At 52.2% G+C, this 26384-nt stretch overlaps 1 protein-coding gene across 1 annotated transcript in view; it reads left to right on the forward strand.

The window, feature by feature from the left end:
- The first annotated feature begins 15965 nt into the window (after nt 1-15965).
- Nucleotides 15966-26384, forward strand: part of CDH23 (cadherin-related 23) — a 205391-nt gene continuing 194972 nt past the window's right edge. The window contains exons 1-3 of the mRNA XM_010580010.1: nt 15966-16134; nt 19838-19909; nt 24886-24963. Of these exons, the coding sequence (XP_010578312.1) occupies nt 15966-16134; nt 19838-19909; nt 24886-24963 (319 nt within the window). The remainder of the gene's footprint in view (nt 16135-19837; nt 19910-24885; nt 24964-26384) is intronic.

Raw genomic sequence — 26384 nt, forward strand, 5'->3', positions numbered from 1 at the left:
CAACTCCGGTCCCAGGTATGAGATTCTGCTTGTCTGCTGACTGCTTTGCACCTCTGCTGATCCTCTCCCTCATGGTCCAGACCAAATACCTCTTGAGACAGAACTTAATTATCCGGTACCGTTGCTAATAAAATTAATTCTTGATACTGTGCAACTGCTGGTGTCTGGAGTGATTTCTCTTGGAGACACACTGATGCATGCAGTTTTAGCTTGTGTTTTTCCTTCTGGTCATCCTTCTCTCCCAGCTTGGATTGTAAACTTGGAGAAAATCACTGACAAGAGCCGGGTGAAGGAGCCCCGAAAGAATTGCTTTGAAAGCCTGGTTATTCTAATTTAATATCTCCAAATGACCCGCAGGTAGGTGTGGAGAGCATACTTACTGCATCTGCAGGGGGAAGCAAGCAAAAAGGGAATTTATCCTTTGTCTTTGATGGTATTCAGCTAAGGAAAGTTAGAGAAATGAGTGGAAAAATCAATACAGGTTCAGATTGGGCAAGAATCAGGTCTGGGTATAAAGCAGGGAGTGCTGGTGGGAGTGCGGCGGTACGGGGATGGATGCTGACAGGCAGCCTGAGCCATGAGCGTGTGGGTGATGCCCCTGCAAAAGGGGACGGGTAATTTATAGATTGTTGCATATAACGGCAGGGAAGTAATTACTGCCGTATACTGCCTGGGTGAAGTCGCATCTGATGCCCTGTGTAGGCTGTATCGAAGAGCTCAAGGTAAGAAAAAAGCAGAATGACGAGGGAAACGGTGGTTGCAGGGCAGAATGAAGGATCCTATACCTCAGATGCGTGAGTTGAGGCGCAACCACAGTTTCTTTCTTGATGGTTTTGAGTAATGTATCTTTGATAAGGAATGCAGCCTTTGACCCCAGTTTCCAGTTCAGGAATGACGTGTGCTCTCTGCTCTACACAAGCATCGAGGTGGGACAGCCAGCAGAAATACTGCGGGGGTCAAAACCCTACTTCATGGCATTTAGTCAGGAGATTACACCTTTTTTTTTTTTTTTTTTTCCTAGGTCTCAAAGAGCTTTACAAGAGGCAGTTTGCTCCCCAGGTCTTTGTTTGAACCTGGGACACCTGAAGACCTCGGGTATGGGCAGGGTTGGGCGCTGAGCTGGGTCCATGGGTCTTCCTCGCCTGTCCAAACCGGCGCTGCCAGGTTTTGTGTCTGTCTTTAATTAACGCCATCCCTTCGGCCGCTTAAGAAAGACTAGCAGGGTTGTAAATGTTTTCACCATCTTTCAGCCGAAGCAAGCAGGTTGTGAGGTGGCCGGCGGGGGAAGGACCACGTGCTCTCTGCAGGGCTCGGCCTCATCTCACCAGTGGGCGTAAAACGAGCGATGCCGGTGCTTGCAAAATTCATGAGGGTGGGCCCACGAAGCGAAACTAAATCAAAGATGGGCACGAAGCCCTGCATGGTGCCAAGTGACAGAGCCACCACCGTTTGCCCAGCGCTCAGGGCCAGCATCGCTGGCAAAACAACCCGGAGGATGGAGAGTCCCCAGCTCTGCAGAGGGCTGGCAGCCTGGCACGGTCAGGATGCTGTGCCTGCCCCACGCTGGCTTCTCCAACGGCCTTTGGTGTTAAATCCAACTGGCCGAGGGGAAGTGAAGGCTGTGAACTGGCAAAGTAACACCGGCAAGACGGGAGGGCGCGGGGAGCAGGAGGGGGTTGGATGAAAGGGCGGAAAGTGGAGGAGACACATCTGCTGCAGCTTCTGCTCAAAGGAGACTAACGGAGCCTATGCCTGACCTTTTTTTGTCCGCTCTCTCAGCTTAGTGGTGCCAGTTATTCCTCCCTGCTTCAGAGCTGGAGCATTTTGGGGCTTTAAAGCAAACAAACTCACTCTAGGAGGGGAGGAAACTTTTCTTATGGATACTCATCTCCCATTAGTTGCAAGTGACTATCCCTCTTTCTCTCTGAGCTCCAAAGCCTTGTCTAGCCTGTCCCCACACGGTGGAGTGCCCCGCAGGGTAGAAATGCCACCTTTCCACCTGTGATACCAGCCTTTGCATTATAGAGGCTTTGGTGCAGCATTCTCACCCTTTGGGAGGTGGAAGCATCTTTGAAACAACCTCCTTATCCTTCAGCATCGCCTTGGTGGTGACCGAAGAGAAGCTCCGCTGCCTCTCAGCTGCTCCACTGTACGTGTTTTGGGGCAGGACTCATCCTTTCAGTGTTTTGCCAGGATGCGCTGCAGGTCAAAAGCCCAGATGGCCAAACTGGGACTGCCTTTGGTGGCTCGACTGCGGGAGCGGGGGCTGCTAGGGTGGTGGGACGTGGTACCTGGCAGGGTGTCCGCCCGGCAGCGCAGAGCATCCCCGCACATCTGCACCCGCGCCTGTCCCCGGCATCTCGACGAAGCTCTTAATGAGCTCTGGCGGTCCCCGTGGCCGGCCAGGGGCCAGCATGCATGACCTTGTTCTTAATTACTGCCTTGTGGCAGCTTCATTTGTATGGGCAGCGGGGTCCCCAGGCAGCGCCCTGTTCTGCACGGCCGCTCGGGCAGCGTGTGGGGAGCCGTCACCCCGCCACAGATGAGGTGATGCTCTCCGACCCTTGTTCCTCCAAAACGCTGCCGTCTTCCCCTCTGCAGCCACAGGAAAGGTATTTTCAAGGTATTTTAGCTCTCGGCCCTTTTTCCCCTTCTTGCACGTTTGCGTGCACGGGGTTGGAGCTTGCCAAGCTCCGCGGCTTTGCAGCGAGCGTCCTCCTGAAAAGGGGCGCGTGAACCGAGGGCTCGAAATGCCGGCGGTCGTCTTCTTCCACGGGGGCTCGGGGAGGGCCACGGTCCCCAGCAGATGAGCCGAGCTGATCCTGCCCCTCTGCGGGCGCCCCAGAGAAAAAAAAAACCACTTGGCTTTGAAACCTCGCCAGCCAGCTGCAGGCTTGCCCGGCTGCTGTTCTCCTTTTACATGTTTTATGGAGTAATTTGTACTATATTTACACGACGGTGATAAACAGTTTTTAAAATGGAAGCGAAGAAAACGCTGTTGAATGAATTGTTACAAAAAAGCCCTGTTTGCCATTCCAGCAGGGGGAAAAAAAGGGATAAAAATCACCATCCTAGGGACATGCTGTTCGTCAGATCTGGGTATTTTTTCCCTTGATTTGTGTGCCTAATGTGAGAAGAAGAAGTCGCAGATGCATGCTGAATTCTGCAGGGAACATATGCATGCATTTAAATCATTTACAGCATTTACTGGTGCAATTGTAAAGCACATTATTTTTCTGCATTTGTAATTAGGCTCTAAACAGATGGTGAAGGACTGTAGCTTCTGATTAGACAGGCTTGTGCTCTGTTGGACGGCACTGTGAGAACAAACTGAGCTGAGAAAGTTTTCCTCCTAATTTATCACACCATGGTGGGGGGGTGTAGAGTATCTGGGGCTGGCTGAGCACGAATTCCAGCGTGCCCGTAGCAGGCTGGGCAAAGCTGAGTGAACCGGCGGGTCTGCTCCCTCTGCCATCCCTGCTCGCTGATGGATGGGGCGTACACAGCCCCCCCCAGCTCAGCTTCAGTTCCAGATTTTGTAACCCTGCCTCGCTCTACGCTGCACAGCTTTGGGTACCCAACAGCGCAGGACGGAGCGCCTGCTTTGACAAATGCTTTTAATATGAAGCAGAAGGCGTGGGGTTGAGAAGGGGCTTTAACGCGGGAGCAAGCTCCGGGCTTGCGGCTGCGTACGAGGAGCGAGCGCGCGTGCCTGGCGTTAGCTCCGCTCTTCGGCGTTGCCTTTTTTTCTGCCGCCCTGGCGAGCCCTCGGCTCGGCGAGGTGGGGAGAGCTCTCCCGCACCTCTACTGGGGGCGACCCTGGGAGCTTCGACAGCAATGCCTGGTTGGCCCATTGGATCTTCATCGCTAGGACCTGGCTCCCATTGTAAATGCATCACCTCAGAGCCCTGCTAGCCTCATTTTTTCTCCTCGAACAGCAGCAACAGCTCTTCACAGCCAAAGTGCAAGTACCTCCATGCTGAGCCTGGGTTCCCTTGCATGCACCCTCGCTCCGGTTGGTGAGGAGTCACCCCCCACTACCCTGTAGTCACACAGAGGAGAATTTGTTAGGTGTTACTTGTACTTCTTCCTACAGTTTCTTATTGTCCTGGCTTACCTCCTTAAATTACAGGCGCGTGAACCCAGCCAAAATGGATTAAATGGAGAGGCAACTGGAAGAACAGAGCGACACAGAAGAGGAGCACGCCGTGGGCCTGAGCAGCTCAGGTAGACCTATGGGGCTGGAAGTTGGGTGGCTGGGCGAGCAGCAGAGGTGCCTTCCATGTGTGACCAAATTGACTTCGCGTCCCCTTTGCTTGTTCCCTCCCAGCTGTGCAAACTGGGATCACCTTCCCCCAGGTTTTTGTCTTGCTGCTCCCCTGGGTTACCATCAAATTTACACGCAGGGGTGCCCAAGAGCTGACCAAAAGGGAGGTCATCTTCTGCTTGGCACAGCCCTCTGGGCAGTCCCTGACCCCCCCAAAAAACTGGACAACCCAGGCACTGCAGGGAAGGTGACACAGCAAAAGGGTATGGTGACACGCGATGGGAGGGCACATCCAGCCCAGCCTGGGCAGGGGAGGTGCGGAGAGCTGTCGTGTGGGTGCTGTGCCTGTAGATGGCACCTTTTACTCTGCCTCTGCTGAGGAGGAGGAAAGAAAAACTGAGATTAAAAAAAAAAAATACGCCAACCAACTGGCTGGTAAGGTAGGGCTCCAAGCTAAGAGAAAGATGCTTTTGGTGCGTGGCATGAAGTGACTCAGGGTAGTCATCCTCTGGGGAGGAAGGAACCCAAAGCTGTCCCCCTCTCACCGTAACGGCCTGTCGCAATCACCGCCAAACGGTCGCTACTCTCTGAATTTACTACCGTTCCCGAGCAGTAGGAAATTACACCCAGGGCTGTTTCAAAAGCCAGCAAAAAGCACCCCCAGCTGCTCCGAGAGTTGGGATGAAGGTGGTTTGGGGATTTTTTTTATCCTCTTAACCCCTTCTGGCGATAAGAAGCCCTGCCAGGGGCCACCGGGCGCTCTCAGTGTCCTTAGCAGGGGTCGCGTCCTGCCCACTTCCATCAGTACAGCTGGGGCTACAAAGGGACACGATGCATTTTGCAAACGGGCTGCTTCGGGGTCTGCAAAGGGCAGAGCTTCAGGGCTTCAGCCAGCTCTGTTTGGGGTGGTCCTGCAAGGCTTTTTGGAGCTCACACCTTGACCCTTCTGGCTGCGTGTTATCACCGTGCTGCAGCTCCGGCTCTCCAGTTCCCGTTGTCCTGGCCCAGCTGGGGATGCTTAGGCCAGGGCTAGCTCAGCCAGACCCACGTCTAGAAGTGAGCTGGCAGATCCCCGACGAAGGATGCCACGTGAATTGGGCACGTGTTACGAGTGTGTGCCCAGCTCCTGCCCATCCCACCCTCTTTAAACACATTTGCTTTGCCCTCCATATGGACTAGCACCTTACAAAGATGCAATTTGAAATGCAGTACTTCTATATTTCTAAAAGAAAAAAAGAAACCAGCTGCATTTTCAGCGCTTTTCTTCTACAGAGAGAGAAAACGCGAGCAATCCCTTAACTTTGCTGAGATTCTTCTCCAGCCTCCTTCCCTCATAAATTCCTAAACAAACAGCATGATCCTAATATTAGCCTTAAAATTCTGTGTGAAATGGACCTAGAAATTAATTTCACACCGGAAAAACCGCCTCACCATCGGCCACAGCACCGGTGGTCGAAAAGAAAACCCCGCGACCGCTGTACAAATTAATTCTGCAACTTGGGTAAGAGGGTAGCACGCGGGGGAGCTGCCTCCCTTGTGCTGCCGTCCCGACCCACGTCACGACGTGGGGTGCTGGAAAACCACGGATGGTGGAGAATACCATCATCTTCCAGGGGCTTGTGGTCTTGGGGGGGGACAAACCCACCATGTCCCCCAAGAAGCAAAAGCAGGGGGCATGGGCTGCTTCTTCCTGAGCGAAAAGCCCTCCTGCGCTCTTGCACAGGTTTTACTTACTGAAAAAAAGGATGGTAGTTTGAGGAAGCACATCGAGGGATCCTGGTGGGAGACTCCTGGGGAAAAGGAGGCGTGAAGAAATGACTGATGGTACAATATTGCACGCGCTGGTTGTCAGGCAGCTGATGTCCGTGCAGACCCTGGGGTCCATGGCAGTACGTGGTCCGTGGCAAGCAGAGATAATTCAGTACCTTAGTCGGGCAGGATTTTGCATGTGCCTGCATTTTACCTGCTCTCCATGTGATATTTCATCTATTTAAAGATTTAGAGACGACGGCGATCCCACCTCTCGCAGCAGACGGGCCAGGGAAGGCAGAGAGAGGAGCGATACACCGTGGGGATAGTTGGATGGAGAAATGTTCTGTGGTTAGATAGAAAATGAGAGGGGGAGAAGCCCTGCAGTACAATTTCAAGGTTGAGCGAGTGGTGCCGGGAGGCGGCGAAGGCTCTGCCTAGCTGCTCCACTTTCGCAGGCAGGGCGGAGAGGGGAGCTCATGGGATCTGGCTCCAAAACAATAAGGTTTCCCAGTAATGAGCCCATGGAGAAAGGCTGGGATAGCAGGGAGGTTAGCCTAGCCCTCCTGCAAACTGCCACGCTCCCTGCCTTGTAGGGTTGGCACTGATTATGGTGGCCTCCAATCCCAATGGCAACTGGGACCATCCCTCTGCTTGCAATGCACCACTTCATTTTAGTCCCTTTTTTTCCCAGCGATGAGCTTGTTACAAGGCAATTGTGACGGTGCATCGCCCGCGGGCTGCGTCTCAGAGCGACGTTGCTTTCTTCAAACAGGAGCTTGGGAACATCAACTCAGTTTTGTGAACCCATGCCGTGAAATCCCACTAGTCCTCCCCCCTCGATGGGAAAGGCTGCAGCCTGGGCTCTACTGGGAATTGGACCAGGAGTCCAGGCAAGACCCGCAGGCCAGGAGGAACTCCGCTTCGTTAGAGCTGACTTATGTAAAACAGGTGACAGGTCTTCAAACTGGTCAGGAGGTGAGCTGAAAGCCAGCTGCCCAGCTTGCGCGCCGAAAACCATGGTGTGGAGCCCAGACGCAGGAACCAGGCAGTGATAAAGCAGGAGAGGTGCGCTTCTATTTAAACAGAAACACTGACCTGAATTTATCATGAGACTCATTAAGTGAGACATGACTTGTGCAAAGCCAGAGTGGCTACACACAACAACCAGAATGTGTCTTCAAGTTGCTTAAGGTGTGGTTTTGCTTTGGTTCCCCTCCCTTTTTGTTGTTTCTTCCCCTAATTAGTTCCCTGACTTTATGGACGTGGCTGGGATCGGCACGGCGCAGGTATCCTGCCTGCATACACGCTGCCTTGTGCCGATGAAGAGGACAAGGGAGGGATGAAGAGCCCAGGAGAGAGAAACCACCTGGACCAGCACAGGCTCAGCTCAACAGGATGCTCGGAGCCCTGCACCAGTTAACGCCCGCGCCCTTTGCACTCCTCGTGACCTGCAATTTAGGACAAGCTCAGGTAGCAATGGCAAATCCTTGGCAAACTGAGTACAACCCAGGTGTGATGCGAGGAAATGATTTGCCAGCACCTTCCTCAACTGCAGCCAGCTCATCGCGTTCAGCTGTTTGTCAGGGACTTTTGTTTTTAACTCCAAAACAGCTGCAGGTGTGCCAGGGCTGGCTCTGGTCTGCAACATTAGTCTCAGCCCCCACCTGCAGTTTAACCAGGTTTTAGGGAGGCCCCTGCCCAATTCAAATCTATCAGCCCGGGAGCTGTAGTAATTGCCAAATTAGCAGAAACTGCTCGAGAGAGGCAAGGGCTTAATTATCCCCCTCCTGCTCCCACCGAGGCACTTGCTCGCTGCTGCTCCAGAAGGAGGGATGCAAAGGTGAGAGGACGGGAAGGCTCCCAGTATTGCCAAGCAGGGCGCCAGGGGGGCCTTTAGCAGCCCAAACTGCACTTATTTAGTGTTTTAATTAAAACTGCTCGGGATGAGGTCTGGTGGGAAGGTAAAGCTCCTCTAAGCCACAAGTGGCTGGAGGCTTGTGTGTGTGTGCAAGCAGGGCAGGACCCACTGCTGGGGTTTGGGGACACGGGGGGCTGCGTCACCCCTCTGGTGCGGGGACCGGTGCCGTTGCAGGCTGCTTTCCCTGGCTTTGATGCTTCCAAAAAAAGCAAGAAATGGGGTGAAGTGGTGGGATTTAGCTGCCTCCTCTAAAGCTGCTCGTAGAGAGGGCTCGGACCGGGGATGAGGATTTGCCCCGCGATGTCCTGCTGGGTTTGGGAAAGCTGGGAAGGCCGGGAGGACCTGGGGGCAGAGGGGACTGGTGGTAAGAGCTGAAGAGTTGGGCAGAAACGCGCATGGGTGGCACGGCAAATACAACGCCGTGCCTGTAGAAACCGAGGCTCCGAGTGCCGGAGGGAGAGATGCTCGGGAGGAATAATTGCCATGTGGCTCTCTCGGCGTGCCTGCCAGCGCGCTGCCCGTATCGCTTTCCCACTCATGTATGATTTACGCGTTCCCCGGGCCTGCCAGCCGCTCTCGCACAAAGGTCAGAAAAATAAACAACGCTAAGAAACCCCCCCAAATTAAACCCAAAGAGGCCGAGTTAAACTTCGCGTGGCCAGCGCCTGCCTCGGGCTGAAGTTGTATTTGAAGAGGGAACTTCTATTTCGGGGTGTCCCCCTCCAGCCAGTAAAGGGGGGGGTTAAACTCGGGATTTGGGGGGGCTGGCTGCCACCCCGGGTGTCCCCCGGCTTGCGGGGGGGGATGCTCGGTGGAGCCGGCGCTGAAATACCCGGTACCTGGGCGAGGGGCGCTGCGCCGCCCGCGGCAGCCGCCGCCCCTTCCTCCTCCTCCTCCTCCTTCTCCTCCTCCTCCTCCTCCCGTGGCGGCTCACTCGGCTGGCAGGGCGGCGGGGGCCGGCAGCCGCGGGGGGGGAGGAGGAGGAGGAGGAAGAAGGGGGAAAAAAAAAAAAAAAGAGGCATGGGGGGTCGTCGCTGACACCGGGACCGGCCGCCACAGGTAATGTCCCCGCAGTTTTTTTTTTTCCCGCTTTGATTTAATTTTTTTGGGGGGGGGGGGGATGCGCTGGCGCGGAGCCGGTGGTGTTCAGCGCCCCCCCCGGGGTGCTGCCCGCCGTCCTCCTCCCCAGCCCTCGTCTCTCTGCTCCCACCGGGGGGGCAACTTGGTTGGGGGGAGCGCTGCCATCATCATCATCAGTAGTAATTTGGGGGGGTGGGGTTCAGCGCGGTGGTATCAATGGCAGGAGGTGGGAAGCCCAACATTTTTCCCTTTGAGCAAAAAAAAAAAAAAAAATTATTATTAATAATAATATGTGGTGGCGTCTGCTGTCCTGAAACAGCGAGCGCTGTCGTCCTCCCCCCCCATCTCCAAAGCCACCCTGGGTTTTAATTTTGAGTTTGGTTTGGAAAGAAGAGGCGGTGAGAAGCTGTAAAGTTTCTCGGCCGAGCCAGGGCTGAACTTCTTCAAAGGCGTGGGGATGCTGCGCCGCAGCGGGACTCAACTGCAATGGAAACGGTGGGGTTTGGATTTGGGGTTTTTTGTGTTGATGTTGCATCCCTTCAAAAAAAAAAAAACCATATGGGAAAACAGCTTTTCAAAAATGACAAACTTGCCCTAAATGGTTTCTTTTTATTTCTTGAGAAAATGCTTTATTGAGATTTTTTTTTTTTATTCCCCCACTACTTTGCTTGCTTCTCTTTTTCCTTAATCTCTGACCTGCAATCCTCTTTTCTTTAAAGAAATGTTTTCCTGACCACCTCAAATACTCACCCCTGCACACGTCCAACTTGGCGTTGGCCAGGCATCTTTAGCTTTGAACCTACTGGAGTTGTCGCTGGAGCCTTTATTTAAAGAAAATGCTCAAACTTCAGGAGTCTGGTCCCTATTAAAACCAGCTAGCTAAATTACATTACCCATCCTTTTAACTCACAGAGTTGGGGGTTCGTTAGGGGCGTTTCAGCTGTAAACCCTTTGTGGCAGGGATAGCTTTTCCCCTGGTGTTGTGTCGGTTTGATCTACCCGGCACCAGCCCCTTTGTTCTGATCCACGATTTTTGGATGCTACACAAAGGTAAATAATAGTCTGTGCCCGCTTGCAACTGGAAATACAGGTGTGGGGCTTCATTACTGGCATTTAATTGGGAAAATACAAAATCTGTGGTGTTGGTAGTAAAGACCTGTCCAGGAAAAAAAAAAACCCAAACAAAAAACTAATGAGGCTGTTGATAGAAAAGGCAACAGTTCTTTTTTAAAAAAAAAAAAAAGAAGAGAATGGGCAGAGCTGGGGTAGCTTATTTGGCCAAATAAAAGGATGCGGAGGATGGGATGATGTGCTGCTTTTCTGCAGGTGAATAGCAGAGCTGGCTGGGGCAGGGGCACAGCCCAGGACTCTCCCCCGGGTACCCTGCGTGGGAAGGGCAAATCCAAACCCAGTCCCGTGCCAGGGATGCCTGGGGGTGCTGCCAGCACCCTCTCGCCAACCACTATCGTCTCCCCAAGCTGCCTCTCCTCCCCTCTCCACCAGTGGTTTATGGGTGTGATGCTGAAATGGGAAGTCTTCTATGCTGGTGCATGGGGGTTTTGTTGTTGTTTGGGTTTTTTTTCCCCCTGTGCTGGGGGAAAAGCCCTGTCTGGTGGCAGATCCCTTGGGCACGACCGATGTGGAGGGGGTCAGGAGGGCTGGCAGAGCTGCTGTTTCCCAGTGCCCGCCGTGGCTGGGCTGCACCCAACAAGCCCGGCTCTTTCCCGGGGTCTTCCCAGCGCATCCTGCGGCAGCCTGGGATGCCTCGTGCCTATGGCCTCGGTGCACGATAGCACTACAGGATAAAGCTGGTGCATGAATTTTTTAAAAATTTTTTTTTTTTTCTTTTTGGTGAGGCAAGGTATTTCCACGGGAAACTCGCATTCCAGCTGGGTGTTTTGAGGGAGGGAGTTTTACCGTTGTGTCTCCTTCTTCCCCTGTCCTGGGGAAGGAGGAGGGGAAATCCCTTTGCAATTCCATCTCCCTTCTCCCCCGCTCCCTCCCTCCCCACCACAAAGATCTCTTGTTTCGGAAGGCAAACTGTGGGTTTGTAGCACCAAGTCAAGATCGTGTTGTGAAAATACAATGTTTTTTTTTTAAGACCGAGTTGTAAAACACTCCCTTTATGGGAAACTGTAAAAACTGATGTTCTCTTTTTTCTTTTTTTTTTTTGCGTGTGTGTGATAAGTGGGAGAAACAATGTTTGCAAGAAGCAGGAGCTGCACAGCTTGGCTGGTTGCTGTAGCTGGGCCTGGGAAGAGCACTCAGCCCCTGTGCAAAGAGGCTGCGTGTCCCTCCCGGGGGGGCATCACCTGAATAAAGCAGGGAGGTAGCACCAGAAACATTTTCTACTGCCTGGCTGCAATAGTCTCCAGAATAATGTTCATGGTATGGTAGCTTTTCTGCTGAGCTGATGGAGGTATGCAAAGAAAAAGGGCACCGCAATCCTCTTTTGGAGCATACCCCAGGAGCAGCCGGGGTGGTGAGGACATCTTAAAAAGGATTTAATTTGTGAAGTTTCTTAGATGTTCTGTGCAGATGGTCTTGAGCGTAGATTATTTTTAAATTTGAGAAGCTTTAGGATATGGGGTTGGCTTGAGGAGGGGCTGGCCTGTGGCCTCTCATTAGGGTGTAAAACGTCCCAGCTGCTTGCAGCTGGGCTATTGCAGCCCAGCTAATTTAGCTGGAGGTTTGCTTTGTGAGCATAAATAGTTCAAAGTGCATCCCAAAACTTCGGCGTTTTTTCCCGCTACAGTGTCCTGCTTTTTGCAATAAGACATTCAATAATTTTACAGGAGGATGAGGGTTAGTTTGGGGCTTTTATGGCCCAAGATGTACAAACATGAAGATTCACACCTTCGTGCTTGCGTTGCTATCGGCCCCCGTTTCAGCGTGCAGGTTCTGCAGCTGAAATGGGGAATCCCGGTGGTTGAGGCTCACCCAAAGCTTGCAGGTGTCCTGGATCTCGCCTGTGGTTCGGTAATGACCAGGACATTATAGCAGGAGCTGGAACAGTGTTTACGCACGGGCTGTGCCGTGCATGGCGCCGAGCTCAAAGCTTCGGTCAACGTGGGAAGGAAACCTTTGGTTGTGGAGTTTGGTGGCTTTCAGTCCGTGAAGGCGTTGGCACGTGGCTCCGGTGGGTGCTTGCTGACTATGGTGTGCTCCATAAACGATGAAAGGGGCCATCCTGGGTACGCGTTGCCTCTTTTTCTGCTGGACAGTCTGGCAGAAGCATGTGCTTGAGCCCTCGCCCCGGGGCTGAGGACCTTGCTGGATGTGTCTTGCAATGGAAACTCTGAGCTGGCTGTGGGAGGGCTGTCATGTCCCCTCCCCAGCCTCTGCCAGAGCCAACGTTGCAGTGAGGCTTTTTTCCATCCTTAGCCTGAATTGCTTTGCCCTGGTCTGTGCATTTGATATAACAACTGCTTTCCGGGGGAGAAAGATGTTCTGCTTGGAGTATGCTGGGGAGAAAGTCACTGGGGACAAAATCCTGATGGAAATGGGGAGGATATGTTGGTACCTGGGCTGCTGCAGCTTTGAAAAAGGCATGTAGGAGAGGGACTGGACAGCTTAGAGGGTCCTCAGCCATGGCTGGGGTCCTAGGAGGGCTTGCATGAACAAGCCTGTCACTGGTGATGAACTACTGTCATTAATCCAAATAACTTCATCTCTGCTGAATGTCTTTGTCTTTCAGTTTGACCCCCTGCTCTCGGGGGCTGCTGTTTGAGATTGAGGGATCTGGGGTTTTTTTTCCTCCCAAGTAGCCTCATCTTCCTTTCCCTGTGCTGTGTCTAGCACTTTGGTTTTTTTCCCCCGTCCTGAAATTTCAGCTAGCGAGTGATTAGCCACAGCGTGCCCACAGTGTTACTCCATCAGGCAAAGCCTCACTTTTATTAGCTTGAACAGCCAGTGGGCCTTGAAAAGGTCTGTTGCAGCAAAGTGCCTCTCGCTGAAAGTTAAGTGAGCTTTGTGCGAAAGCAGCAAGGACACTTCTCTCTTGATTTGGATGAGGCAAGAAATGGTCTGAGAGCTTTTGCAGCTCAGGTTGCTCAGTGTGAGGGTGGTTTTCTGGATTGGGTTGGGTTTTTTTCCTCCTCTGAAGCACCCCCATTTCTCTCTCTTTTTGAGATGTACCTTCCCAGCCTGCGGTTTGAGTTCCCAGAGGACTGAACAAATAGCCTTGTTGCTTCTTTTTAGTGATGCAAACGTCCAGCCTGGAGCTTAGGAGTAGCTGGAGACAGGGGGAAATCCAGGGTGCGCACGTACCTGGGGTCCTGTGCTGATGAGACTTGAAGCGGTGTCTGCTGCGACGAGTGTTTGCCAAGGAAGATGAAGTTAAATAACTAACCCATCTTCTTTGGCAGGGCTTTGAAGTGTAGTTGGTTACTGATTGTCAAGAGCTCCTGGTTCTGTGGCTGATGGCTTGCTCTTGAAGTTGATGCTGAATTTTTTATTGCATTGCTCACATTGTTATGTGTGTACTTCTTAGAGTGAAGCTTATAACGTGCTTCCTCCTGCCGCTGCAAAAAGGTGATGCTCGTGTTCAAAGCTGCACCCGAGTGTGGCAAGGAGCAAGGTGCTTGTTATTCTGTAAATGGAGTGGGCAATACCTAGATGAAAGCTTTTTTTTTTTTTAATTCCACTTCACATAGGTCTTCTCTTCATTTTTTTTTTTCCCCCCTCTCCTTTAAAAACCCCAAACCAAACAGAAGTCGTGTGCTTGCATTTGAAGCAGCACAGGCAGGAATGCCCTAGGATATGTAAGCACAGGCTGCGTGGCAGCGTTACAAACTCGCTCAAAAATGTCGTGTCGGAGCCTGAGGATGTTGGACACTTCTGCATCGTTTTGATGGTGGTGCTTGGAAGTCCGGCCAGGCTGCTGCCCGGCCTTGGTCGGCAGGCAAGCCTGCCTTCTTCCAGGCAGGGCACAAGAAGAAAGCGTCTGGCCTCCCGTTCCCCAGCAGATTTTGGGTCAGGCCTTCAGCATCTTTACATTTGCCACTTTGTCCATTGCTGTATGTTTTTTAAGAGTCTGGAGAGAGGCTCCTGTGTTGTAAGACCAGACTGTGCACGCCGCTTCAGAGTTCAGCTTTCTACCTCCTCCTAAAGCAAGAATTCCCACCCTTCTTCCCTCTCCTCCTTGTCTCCTTTTTTCCTTTAAGCTAAGCTCTGTTGCTCTTGGCTGCTTTTCCACCTTTTCATCCCACGTTAGCATCATCCGCTCTGTAGCCCTGCTGCTCCTTTCCTGCCTCGCTGCCATGTGCTGGGCTCTGTTTTGGTGCAGCCCAGGAGCCAGGAGAGCCAGGAGCCTGTTGGCTTGGTCTCATACCCCATCCCAGGCTGCCTCCGAGTTTAGGAGCTGCCGTTCTAGATTAAGTGAGGTTTTGTGATGGAAAATGGTTGCTAGTCACCATAGGCATCATAGCAACCAGTGCTGGAAACTCAATAGAGCCAGTGCTGCCCCACTCAAAAAACCCCCAAACTAAAAAAACAACACAACCCCCCCCCCCCCCCCCCAAAAAAAAACCCAAACCAACCCCAAACCAGGCATCTCCTCTTCCACCTACCCAAGAAAGATACTGTCTTTGCTGTGGAAGGGTGGGTGGCCGTGCTTGCTGCAGCAGGGAATGGGGGTCCACCTTCCTAAGCCCCCCGAATGTTATTTTAATATTGCATGAATGAAGAGGTAAACTGGATGCTTGTGCTTGTAGCACTAAATGACTTTCCTTGGGGATACCGCAGTCGGGGTGTGCTGCAGCAGAAGGTTTGCATTTTGCTAATGCAGAGCTGGGCAGTTACTGGGATTATCTTATGGCAGTTGCAATGACTTGGACAATCAGTTTCACTTCCAACCCAGACAAAGTTTTCCTGCATGGACTGAGAAGTTCAAACATGGCATTTTCTTCTGGTCTTGGGCTGTTGGTTAAACAATGTGTTAATGTTGTCTTGGCGCTAATGCTCGTTTCCTATGGGAAAGCAAACCTCTCACAGCCCCAGTCAAAATGTTTCCATTCCTGTCCTTGTTTTGAAATGGGAGTAAACTGCTGGAAATGTGGGAAACTTTGGTGTTACTGGTTGTTGGTAAGTAATAGCTCTAGCTTTTTCCCTGCTAGAAAAAAAGGTTTAAATATGACCAATTAGCACTAGGTATGATGCACAGAGCAGCTTGGACTCGCTGTCGGCATCCCCTGGGCTGGGTGGGGAGAAAACACCCGTGTCTCCAACCTCAGCTTTGCTTTTGGGATGAAGGAAGGGGAGAGAGCACCTTTCACACTCTTTCTCCTACAAGCACCATCTCGGGGCTTAGGTGGGTTGTAGCAGCCATCGGCAGCCGTGCCCACTGGCTCCCTGTTCTGTGTGCATCTGCCCCCCCCCCCCCATACATACAAATATGCTGGCCTGTATTTATTTAACAAGGGAATTTTTTCCTTCACTGCAGGGAATAGAAGAAAAAAAGGGCAAATTTTTTCACTGGGAACAAATCTCATTTTCAAGAGTCCTGACAAAATGAGCCATAAAATTACAATATTTCAAAGTGCTTCGTAATTCTAGTGCGGACGGCTCTTCATCATGGAATCTGAAAGCTCAGAAAATATAAAACTCATTAGATTAAAATAAACCACCTACCGCACGGAAGAAAAGCTTATTTATCAATATCAATTTACTTCTGATTACCCTGTTCTGCAATTTGTTATTTTTAGGAATTATGATTTGTGTATAACTCATGCCAATATTGGGGGGGGTGGTAGTGGAATTAACTTTTACTTTTTTCCTTTTGAATCCTACTTATTGTAAAGACCTGGCCAAGAAGCAATAGGAAGAAGAAAAGGTGAATTTCTAGTGGTGCTTCCCTTTGAGGAGCAGAGGGATGGAAAAGCCGGGAAAGCGGGAGCCGCTGTGCTTCTGCAACCGGCTGTGTTTTGGCGTGAGGGTTGGTGCCAAGCGATGCGCTTTGCAGAAGAGGGTCGCGGGGGCGGTTTCTCTGATGCATGTTTGGTGGTGACCTTTGTTGGAACATCTTCCAAGGTGGCCAACGTGACGGAGGAGAGCCGGTATGGATGGTGTGCCAGGGCGAGAGGGGTCTTCCAGCGGCTGGCTGGATGCCGTGGGCACGGTGGGCTCCCGGTAGCACCTCAGGGACTTCCATTCTGCCTACGAAGGAGCAAATGTTGTAGGTGGGCAGCGCTGGCTGCCGGGCTCCCCTCTTTGGGGGACGTGATTTGTGCCGCATCGCAGGAGAAGGGGCTTTTTGGGAAGGCGCGTACAGTTTTCCTCGCATGGAAGCCATTTGGGAGACGCTTTGATTTACACTTTCATTTCTTCTTTATGCTCCTGGAACAGCGCAGAGCAAACAGAGAGGCTGACGCTATAAATTTTGAGGCGCAAGTGTCGCGGTGCCATTTGGGGAAGGGAAGACCAGGTGGGGGGGAGAGGGGCAGGGGGTTTGGGGAGTGATTAAAAATGCCAGCAGCAGCTCGAACGTGAGAGCATCTCTGCCAGCAAGGCACAGCCGTCGCCGAAGCTGCTGCCGCTGCTCTGATGGAGGCAATTAAGTGCGTTTTGTGTGCGTGCGAGCCGTTCTCGTATGCAAGCGCCCCAACGGTGCATTTAAAAATAACCAATACAGGTGCACAGCCTGGAAGCTGGTGCTTAAGCACCCCGAGAGCAATATGCGGTCCGGGCTCGAGAAAGTGGCAGCATCTCTTCTCCGGGGTTTCGCAGAGGTGAGACGCTAGAAGGCTCTTGGAGCCTTGTTGCCAACTTCACTCGGATTAATGTGTGCTGAGGACCGGAGCATGCGCTGGCAGGGCTCTCTCTGCGTAGCCAAGCAGGTGGGATCTTTGCCACGTTTAGGGATGCAGCCGTGCTGTTTAAACAGAGAAAAAAAAAAAAAGCCACTTCCCAGGCTTGGGAAGGAGGCATTTGGGGCAAGTGGGCTGAAAAACCTCTGCTCGACCTGAGCTGGTTCCTAAACTTTCAAGCCCTGGACTTCTTTGCAGAGCGGTGTTTCAGCGGTAGAGGCTCCTCCGATTCCCATCCATCACCATTTAATGCGGTTCTGTCTGCTGCTTCCCGTGCCTTGGGGAGCAGTTGCCAGCGGACTGGGAAATCTCTGGTTTAACATTAGTGCTTTTGCAGCCAGGAGACAACAGTTAAGTTCCCAGAGATGACTTGCCCAGAGACATTATTATGCTGGAAACTGCACCGAATGCTTCCTACAAAGAGCCTCTTTCAGGCAGAAGGTGCAATTTAATATGCTCTTAGTCACAATTTTTAAGTTCTCCCCGGAGGTTTCTCAATCCCGTTCCTAAATTTGCAATATTTGAGTGAACCATCTCGGAGAACCAGTGAAGAGCTGCAGTATTAATGAAGACAGACAAAATCAAAATGACATTTCAGGCAATTACTTACATAATGAAGTGACTGACTTGGAATATACAATATTTAGATTTATCGTGACACTCGAAAGGGGATGCTGTCAACCGCCTTTATTTCTACATCACATAAATTGTTTTTCCACTGCCCTGTTGCTTTTTAAACATGGTCTGTGAAGCCGGAAAATAATGTTTCTGCTCACTTGGGCTGATAGCAGTGCTGTTTTAGAAGAAAGTTAGCATTTTCCTCAATGGCATTTTGGCCCAGCAGAAGGCAGAGGAAGAGCTCGAGGTTGGGCTGCCTCGCTCCTCTCCATCGCATCCTTTCTGGCGGCAGCACGATGAGCTTTGGCTCTGCACCCCGGGTTTGATGCTGGTCAGGGGGACGCGGGGGGGCTGAAACAGCAGCGTTGTCTACGTCAGAGACTTTCTCCTCCCTGAAACCTATCAAAGAAGGGGGAAAGTGGAGCAGTTTGGGGTTTTTCTTTGTTAGAAGAGTCTATTCTGCTTTTGTTGGCCGAATCTAAAGATTTAAAGGGCCTGATAGCATGCCTGGCTCTTGGGGAAGAGGTAATTTCTGTTTAGAACCTGGGTTTTTTGGATGCTCTGCTGGCACCGAACACTCAGAAGTCAGAAACTTGACGGGGGGGTGGGCAATTGAACTCTTCTGCCCTGTCCATGTTTTCTGAGGAGACTGGCATGATACACCTAAAATTTAAGCAGCGCTGATCCCAAATGTCTTCTCAGGCTTGTGCTGAATTTCCTAAAGATACGCAAAAAAGACCACAGCATCATTTTTCTTGCCTAGATGCAGACCTCTTCCTTCCAGACACTCTCTTGTGGCAAAATAGCAGAAGAAATTAGAATTTAGGGCCCTTTCTATGGTGACCAGAGCTGTTACGAACTGTCTGCTGTGACACATCCATCAGTAAAAATACAATGTGCGGAGCTATTGCTTTGAAGCTCCTTTAGGAGCGTCCTCTCGTTCTTGCTGGGGTGCGGGCTGCCCTGCAGAGGTAAGAACTCCCCCTGTGGGGTGCCCACGCATCTTTTAGGGTGGCAATGGGGTGCAGACCCCTCCACCCTTAGCTGGGCTCACAGCTTTGGGGTAACCGCGCGCTGTCGTCGCATTTAGCGCGTGTAGAGCAGCGAGCGCTGGGCGAACCAAAACTTGCTGTGTATGGGACCAGTCACAAGCGTAACGAGTCCCTGCTTAGGCTGATAAATAGATGTGATTTATGACTCGTTTCAGCCCTCACGGCTCAGGTCAACGCTTGGTCTCGGCTGGGAGCTGCTTATGCATTTAACTACAGGTTCATCTCTCTGTTTGCTGCCCAAAAGGCTGGCTGTCACATACGCTCTCTGCCGTTCGTGTCCCTGGGTTTGCTGCTGTGTGGGTGGGCTGAGCTGGTAGGAAAATGTTCCCCTGCCCCACACCTTTCACAGCGTCTGCAGAAATATGGAGAGCTTCGGAGACGGGTCACTGAGATGTCCTGTCTGCTTCAGGCTCTCTGTGAGCTGCCTGGGGGTTTCTGTTGTGCCTATATGCTCTGTGTAACATATATGATTTATACTTGCCTGCGAGGGGGGACGTTTTAAAATACCACGTGTATGAATTTCCTTGCAAAGGGGGACTTCGCTGAGGTTTTGTGGGGTTGGTTTGGAAAGAGCTTTGTATTTAATGGTCTGAAAACCGTGCAAGGATGCAGCCGTGCTAAGCAGCTGCCTGTTACTGTTTTATTCTGTTGCCTCGTCGTGAGGAGTCATGCGCTGTATCGAATGCGAAGCTGGGGAAATTTGAGAGGCAGAGCAGGATGCAGGCACGTTTGCAAGCCTGTCTGCTTCCAGTGCTCTCGCGAGTGCCTGTCTTGCAGCCGTCCGGGTGGTTTGAAAGGTTTGAGAGGCTGTACTTTGTCCTCCGAAATCCCGGTGCCTCTTCAGCGATTCTGGGTCAAGCTTCCCACGCGGCTTTGCCAAAACTTCTTAAACCCCAGTGCTGATGGCTCGCTGCTGTGTCGCTCCTGGGTAGCAGCGGCTCTTCCTTACCCTCAACATCTCCCTCGCCGCTCGAGCGGCTCCGCTCAGCTGGGGCTGCTTCTGCTCCGGTCCTGACCGCAGAGGTCACGGTGGCTTATTCCCTAGCATGAGCTGAGCAAATATGCTTTGGAAAGCGGAAAATAAAAAATGTATCACCTATGCCAGATCAATCCTGGTTTCAGTTTGGAGCTCGCCAAGAGGGTGGTTGGGGCTGCACAAACCGAGAAAGTGATGGGGCTCTCTTGGGTGAAGTGCCGTGTATAAAAGCTAAGCGTTAACAAAACGGTGATCTCCTGGCTGTCCCCCTGCAGTGCTGGGGCAGGGCTGTATCCCCGAGCCTGTTTTGGGGAGACAAGGTAACATCCATAAAGCGCAGGACCTGACGCTGCTTTTCTGCTTTGACAGGAACCATGAAGCGTCGCGCTGCTGCCGGCAACTTTCTGCTTCTCGTCTTCTTCCTGGAGCTGGTCTCTTTGGGTAAGTCATCTCGCCGTCTGTCCAGCTCTGTGCTCTTCTCTCTCCCCTCCTCTCCCTGCTCGGGTCTCATGTTTGCAAGGTACAAGGCTAATATTTGCTGTGTTTGTGGCCTCGTGATGAATATCCGAAGGCAGAGCAGCTTTGCTGTGGTGATGGGGAGACGCGGCTGTGATGGGTGAGCAGATTGCCCATCTCCATTGCACGCAGTCTCGGGGACCTGCACGTTGTGCTCCCGTGCAGCCGCTTTTCTTGCAGTCAGTAATAGGGCACACGTGGCATCAGGTGGCTGTTCCTGGGAGAGAGCGGGTAGGACTGGAAAGCGGCTTGGAGGAGGAGGACGCGCTGGTGAACCCGACGGTGGGAGATGCTGCTGGTGTATCCCGGTGGGAAGACCTTGGCAACTTCCAGATGTGGGTTCATGAAGTTAAAGCTGGTGGCGGACCTGGCAATAGACACGGTGTTAGGTCATTTCACGTAAATAAAACCTAAAGGAAATTAGAGGGAGCAGGAGCGGATAAAAGGCAAGGATGTAAACCAGAAGCTTGTTAGCAGAGGTATTACTGGCAGGGCTCTCCCTGTGCTTTCAGCAGCAAAATTATTACCCAAACTGTGCTTTAATATATGCTGTGCAGGAAATAACTCCTCTCCGAGCTGCAAAACCTCTTTTCTAATTCCAGCTGGAGGGAAGGGCAGGGCTTTGGGCAGGCAGAACCTCTGGGGTCAGCTTTCAACCCGGTGCCAGGCTCTGCCCTGTGAGCGTGATGCTCTTGGTCTTCCCCTGGTACTTCAGGCAGGGGGCTGTGGGGTCCAGCCTGCCCCCCAGGTGGGAGCTTGGGGGACGACCACCTTCTGGGGTAGCAAATGTGCCTCTTGGGCCGGGTTTTGGTGTATCCCGGGATGCATAAGTACTGTAAACATACAGTAAAGCCCCGTGAAATTTGGGATTGTTGCATGAATGGGCTAAAGCCCCTGGGTACTGGTGGGGGGAGAGGGAGGCCAGGGCGGGTGTGCCTGTGTGGCGCTTGCTGATAAACAATAGCGAGCCTGTGTCCATTTGATAGCACTGTGCCCTTTGGAATAAAGGCTTTTTTTTCTTTTTTTCCCCCTACTAAAGCCTCAAGATGGCTTGCCCAGATTGGCAGCCTGATTAAGCAGTCAGTGGATGACATTAGCTGTGACTGACAAGCGCAGTCAATCTCCCTCTGGTGTCATATTGGATCAAGTATAGCCTCACTAGTTAACTGCCCTGTCACTCCTCTGGAAGGGGAAAAATAAGTAAAAAAGACAACCCAGTGAGTCCTTTGCCCCAGTCTGAGCCTCCTAAAACTAGCCCCCTGGAGACATCACTTGCCACGAGCGGTCCAGTACATCCCATTGGAGGCGGAGTGGTGGGTCTTGCTTGCCTGGCTGGGGACTTGCTCCTTTGTCCCGCCCTGTGCGGTCGGTCGCAGCACCCGTAGCTGGTGTGTGCACAGCCCTGCCCTGGGTGCCCGGCTGGACGCAGCAGATAGGCAATAGCAAACTGCAAAGCCTTGGAGAGGCAGCACAGGGAAATGGGGATTTGGAGGTTTGCAGGTCAGCAGCGTGTCAGCCCCTCTCCCCTGAACCCTGCCCTGCCCAGGGCTTGGTTGTCATCTCCCTGAGGAGTGCCTGCCCGTGATAAGCAAGTGCTGGCACAACGCTTGTGCCTGGGATCGGGAGAAGAAGTGTGTGGATGCCCTGCCATACACCCTGGGGGCTGTAGGTGATGGAGGTGCTCTTCCCAGAAGACTTGCAAAGCTCCTGGTGAAGCAGTTGGCTAGGAGAAATGCAGAAGTGCAGCCCGAGTGGGCTCGGTGTGTTTGGAAGAGGGTGGTTTAGCTCTGGCGTGGCAGTGGAATCTGCCCACTCCTGCCCAGCTACTGCTGCAGTCACCAGAGATGGGCAGAGACCTTCATCGTCTCCAGGTGAGGAGGAACGGAGGGGTGCTAGCTAGAAGAACAGCTCTGCAATTACCATGTTCTTGCATCAGGAGTGGCCAAGGATGAGAGTAATGACTCTGAAGGGCAAAGAAGCAGCAGGTTCTATGGGAGTAACGTGTAACAGGCATGCAGGGAAGAAAATCTCCAAGCATGTCAAAACAATGTTGATCATGATCCCTTGGAGCCTGTTGGTAGCACCTAAAGGAGGAATAAAGGGTTACAAGAGTGTGGTGGAAGTGATGGCTTTCTGCCATGCACCTTGCTGGGGGGCCACGAGCAAGAGCCATGTTGAGGGATACAGCGATGATCTGTCCCAGGGTATGGCTGGGTGGTTGTGGCAGTCTGGCAGAAGGAAAATCCAGCTGATGATCCATTAGATGAAGCCACAGATGACAGCTGGTTCAGAGTGATGCTTTTGGGAAGGCGTGAACTCGCTTTCAGAGTACATGGTGGGTGGCTGTGATTCCCAAATTAATTTGTGTGAAAGGACTGGCATGCCCAAAGCCAACAAAACATTGTCAGTCCTGGATTAAATGTGAAAGGAAAACTGGGATCCTAGAGTAGGTGCCAGGACGTATGTGTGGAAGACTTGTGTTTCGCAGACTGGCAAAGCACCTTTTGACAGCAGCCAGATTACGAGAATAAGACCTCATGGCTAGATCTGAGATAGCGAAAAGATTCCCAAAGGCGCCCCAGGGATGCAGCCCTCGGCAGTGGTCTGGGCTGTGGAGGAGCTGGAAATAGCTGTGGCTGGGATGTGAGTGTTGTGGCTGGCCGGGGAGGGAAGGCTGATGAGGCTGGAGCTTCAGCCACAGCATCCCTTTTTTATTTTTGGGAGGGTTGGTTTCCATTCATCATAGCGTGCATCTTTTGACCTACATTTTTGTATCCTTCAGACGCTTTCTCTCCCCTCCCATCGCGCTCTGCCCTTCTGAACGCTGACAGTCCAGCAGTGTGGTGACAGTCTTGCTCTTTATCCTGGGATTTGCAAGCCAAAGCAGAGTCCTGCCTCCAGACCCTCCCTCAGCTTTCCCCAGCTCTCAAGTGCCAGCCACCCTCCTCTCTTAACACACAGCTCCTGTATGCTCACAGACTGGTGGTTTGAATGCCTCCCAGCACTCGATGCAGTTGGATTTGGGAGATGCAACTTATTTTTAGTATGCTGGTGATATTAAGAAATGTATTTTGAAATAGAGGGGGTTGCAGAAGTGAGTCCCCTGTGGTAAGGGCTGCTTGGTGTGTTTTAGCCTCATCTGCCCCCTTCAAAGCCTGCTGACCCCGGCACGGCAGCCAGCTACGAGCGTGCTTCGAAGCCTCCGGAGATGCCATTAGCTCTAAATAACCCATTTTGTTGGGGTCCTTCTCATTTTCTTTCCAGGTACTTAATTCCAGCAGCTGAGATTTAAATGTGCCCTTGCAAGAGTGTGCTGCCTCTAGTGCTTTCCCGCTTCTCGAGGTGTTTAACAAACCTAGCGCCTCGGGAAAGAGGGCAGCGCTGAAAATCCTGTTACGGAGGGAGCCCCGGAGGAGCCCAGGCTGCTCCCCCATCCTGTGCCCATGGCCCCCCCACCCCGAGCGGGTTTCCCATGGGTGCTGAGCAGGTTTGTGTGGGAGCACAGCTGGGACCTGCGCTTGAAAGGTCTCGGGAACATCTTGCTCCGTCGGGAGCTTGGGCAGGCGAAGAGGATGCTGAAACTTGGTCTGGTTCTTGTTTCTTAAGGTGGGATGCTGAAGCGCAGGGCGTGAGGGTAGTGGCAAAGCGTAGCACGGTCAGGAGGGAAACCTGGAAGTCCGATTCACCCGGGGTTTGCTATGCTTTTGCTCCAAGCAATGTCTTTGCTGTTGCAGCACAGCTGGGGTAACGATGGAGGTGATGCTCTGTAACGGCTGTGTTGGAAGGAGCCTGCCTGGATCTGCATCTGGTGTGGTGGGGGTTTGTGAGGGGGTGTCACGCTGCCACTCCGGCAATCTTTTATACTTGCACGATCTTGGGGTTTGGCTCGGCTCACGCCAAAGGCAGTTAGGAGGGATCGCAGCAGGAAAGCGCTGCCCCATCGCTTCCAGCGAGTCCCCTTGCCAGGGGCTCTGCTCGGGACCCCGGTCCTGCCCGTCCCCTCCTGGGACTGGCTCCTGGGACTCCCCATCAACAAGCATGAACTATTTTGGCGAGACCAGTTCAAACCTCCGCTTCCCCATGCACAGCCCTATTTTTGATGCTTGGCAGCTGAACTGCATTTCTTAAAGCCTGCAGGCTTGGCTGGCTCCAGCTGCGTATCGAGGAAAACCCATCCCTCAGACGCAGCCAGCTCGACACCAAACCTTCTTGGAAAGTTGTTGTGTTTCTCTCCTGCCACCTCTTTTCCTGCATCCCTCAAATGGTAAATCTTTCCTGGTTGACTTTTTTTCCCAGTTCAGGCTGCGGTGGTTGTTCTCCTACATGTTCTGCGCTTGACTCTGCCACCTAATGAGGCTGCGGTGCAGGGTGCCGTGGTTCGGGGACAGGCTTGCAAGCTTCCAGCTCCGTAAAAAAGGGAGTAGAAAGAATTGAGCCTGGTTATTAAAGGTGAAAGGAGGCAATTAGAGGGAAAGGCGATCGGGTGATGGGAGTGGGGAGGTGCACCAGGTTTTGCTGGGATGGCTGACAAGGCAAAAGGCTCTCAACCGTGGGAACAAAGCAAAGGTATTAATCATGCGCTAAAACAATAATTGATGTTCCTGGTCCCTGAGCTGTTGGCTTCCCCCTTCCCCTCTGCCTCCACCCTGCAAAAGAAAATACTAAAAAAAGAAAGGCCGGCGGAGGGAAGCAGCTCCCCAACCAGCTTCTATGGAGGACCCCACGGTGCTTTCTGTCCTCCTCTTAGCCTTCATCTCTGGGGTTAGCCCTCGCCGTCACGATGCCAAGCAGTGAGCCCGGTCCCCCATGTGCGTCTCTCTGTGCCCTGAGTCTCTCCCAGCTGTGCTGGCCCATGTATGACGTGCCAGGGAAATAATATCTTGCTTTTGTCCTCTTCCCAGGTCAGGGCAATCGGCTGCCGTACTTTGTAAACTACTTCTTCGATACCTACCTGCTGATCAACGAGGATACTCCTGTGGGTAAGTGGGGCGTGCCCGTGGGCAGGGGGTCTGCTGCTGCTCACCCCCTGATGGGAAAGCATTAAAGGAATGCTTTTCTTCTGATTGACAGATGTAGCTTATTTTTCTTTCTTTATTTAGCTAGGGATCAGTTTTTAGTAAATGCAGAAATCGACCCGGTCATTCTCGGCCTCTTTCCAGGCTCTCAGTCCATTAAACTTGTGCTCTTCAATCAGGGCTCGTGACTGGCTTTTAATGCGGGAGGAATCGATTGGGAGCGGAGGGTGGCTGGGATGGAGGCTACGGAGGCCCCTTCTCGCATCTACTGCTGCCTTCAACCATGCAGCCCCAGCAGCACCCCCCTAAAAAAGGGCTCTTGCCACAGCTAAGTTGTCACCGGAGCTGTCGAGGGTTGGAGGACTCTGGAGACGTCTCCTCTAGTGACTGCTCAGCTCAACCAGGGCTTCCAGCCGAGGCTTCTGTCTCTTCTTGGGGTTGCATCTTTTGCAGCCCATGGTGTCCCGCTTGTGGGATTTGGGGTGATGTCTGGGCAGGACGTGGAGTCTTGGTGGCGAGTTTTGGATAGACGGTGTGGAAGCTCCTGGGTGGTAGCTGAGCTCTGCGCGGAGATGTGTCCTCGGGAGAAGGCTTGCTGGAGCGGCAGCGGTCTGCCTGGGGAGTTTTGCCTTGCAGTGATGCTCAGGTTTATTTGCAATGGGAAATAGTACTGAAAACCGCTGCTCGGGTGCCTTTGTTCGCAGCTTGCCTTCTGCAGTGCTGTGAGTAATGTAAGGAAAGGAAGGACCTGACTTCGCTGTAATTTTTTTTCTAATTTTTCCCCTCCCGCTGACTTGCAACCATGTCATTTTTCATGGCAATTCTTCAGCGAGCCCACCCCTTACGGGTTGCTTCACACCTGGATTCTTTGCTTTGGTCTCGGTATGCTCCCTGCCCCTCGATTGCCGGTGTCCCTGCAAACACACTTAGTGCTGGATGTGCCCCGGACAAGTCCCAGGGAAGGAAGCAGCTGTGCAAGAGCAGGAGCGAGAGCTGGTTGGGAACAGCTTAATGGAAACGCTTCCTCACTGAGTACGTGGTTCTTGAAGTACTTGAGCTTGAAATACCTTACGGGAATTGGACTGAACTCCTATTTTGGCAGAAAATGGGGGAAGATTTCTGACAGTCTGCTTTCCAGTGAGATACTGTGCGAGTAAAATTGTTTGTGGAATTACTTTGGGGGTTGAATTTTATTTTTTTTAAACTTCGTATTACACTGTACAGAAATGAAATTCACTCTTAAGAATATTGGCACCCTGGGATTTTGTTTTCAGATGCACCAGAGGGAAATGTCAGCCTTGAAAGTGTTGACAGTGTTTCTGTGTTTTCTGCTGTTGGTAGATATTTTCTGAGTTAGGCTTATTAACTTTTTTAAAAAAAAAAAA

This window comes from Haliaeetus leucocephalus, unplaced genomic scaffold (assembly GCF_000737465.1).
Source record: "Haliaeetus leucocephalus isolate CR32 unplaced genomic scaffold, Haliaeetus_leucocephalus-4.0 Scaffold687, whole genome shotgun sequence".
Lineage (NCBI taxonomy): Eukaryota > Metazoa > Chordata > Aves > Accipitriformes > Accipitridae > Haliaeetus > Haliaeetus leucocephalus.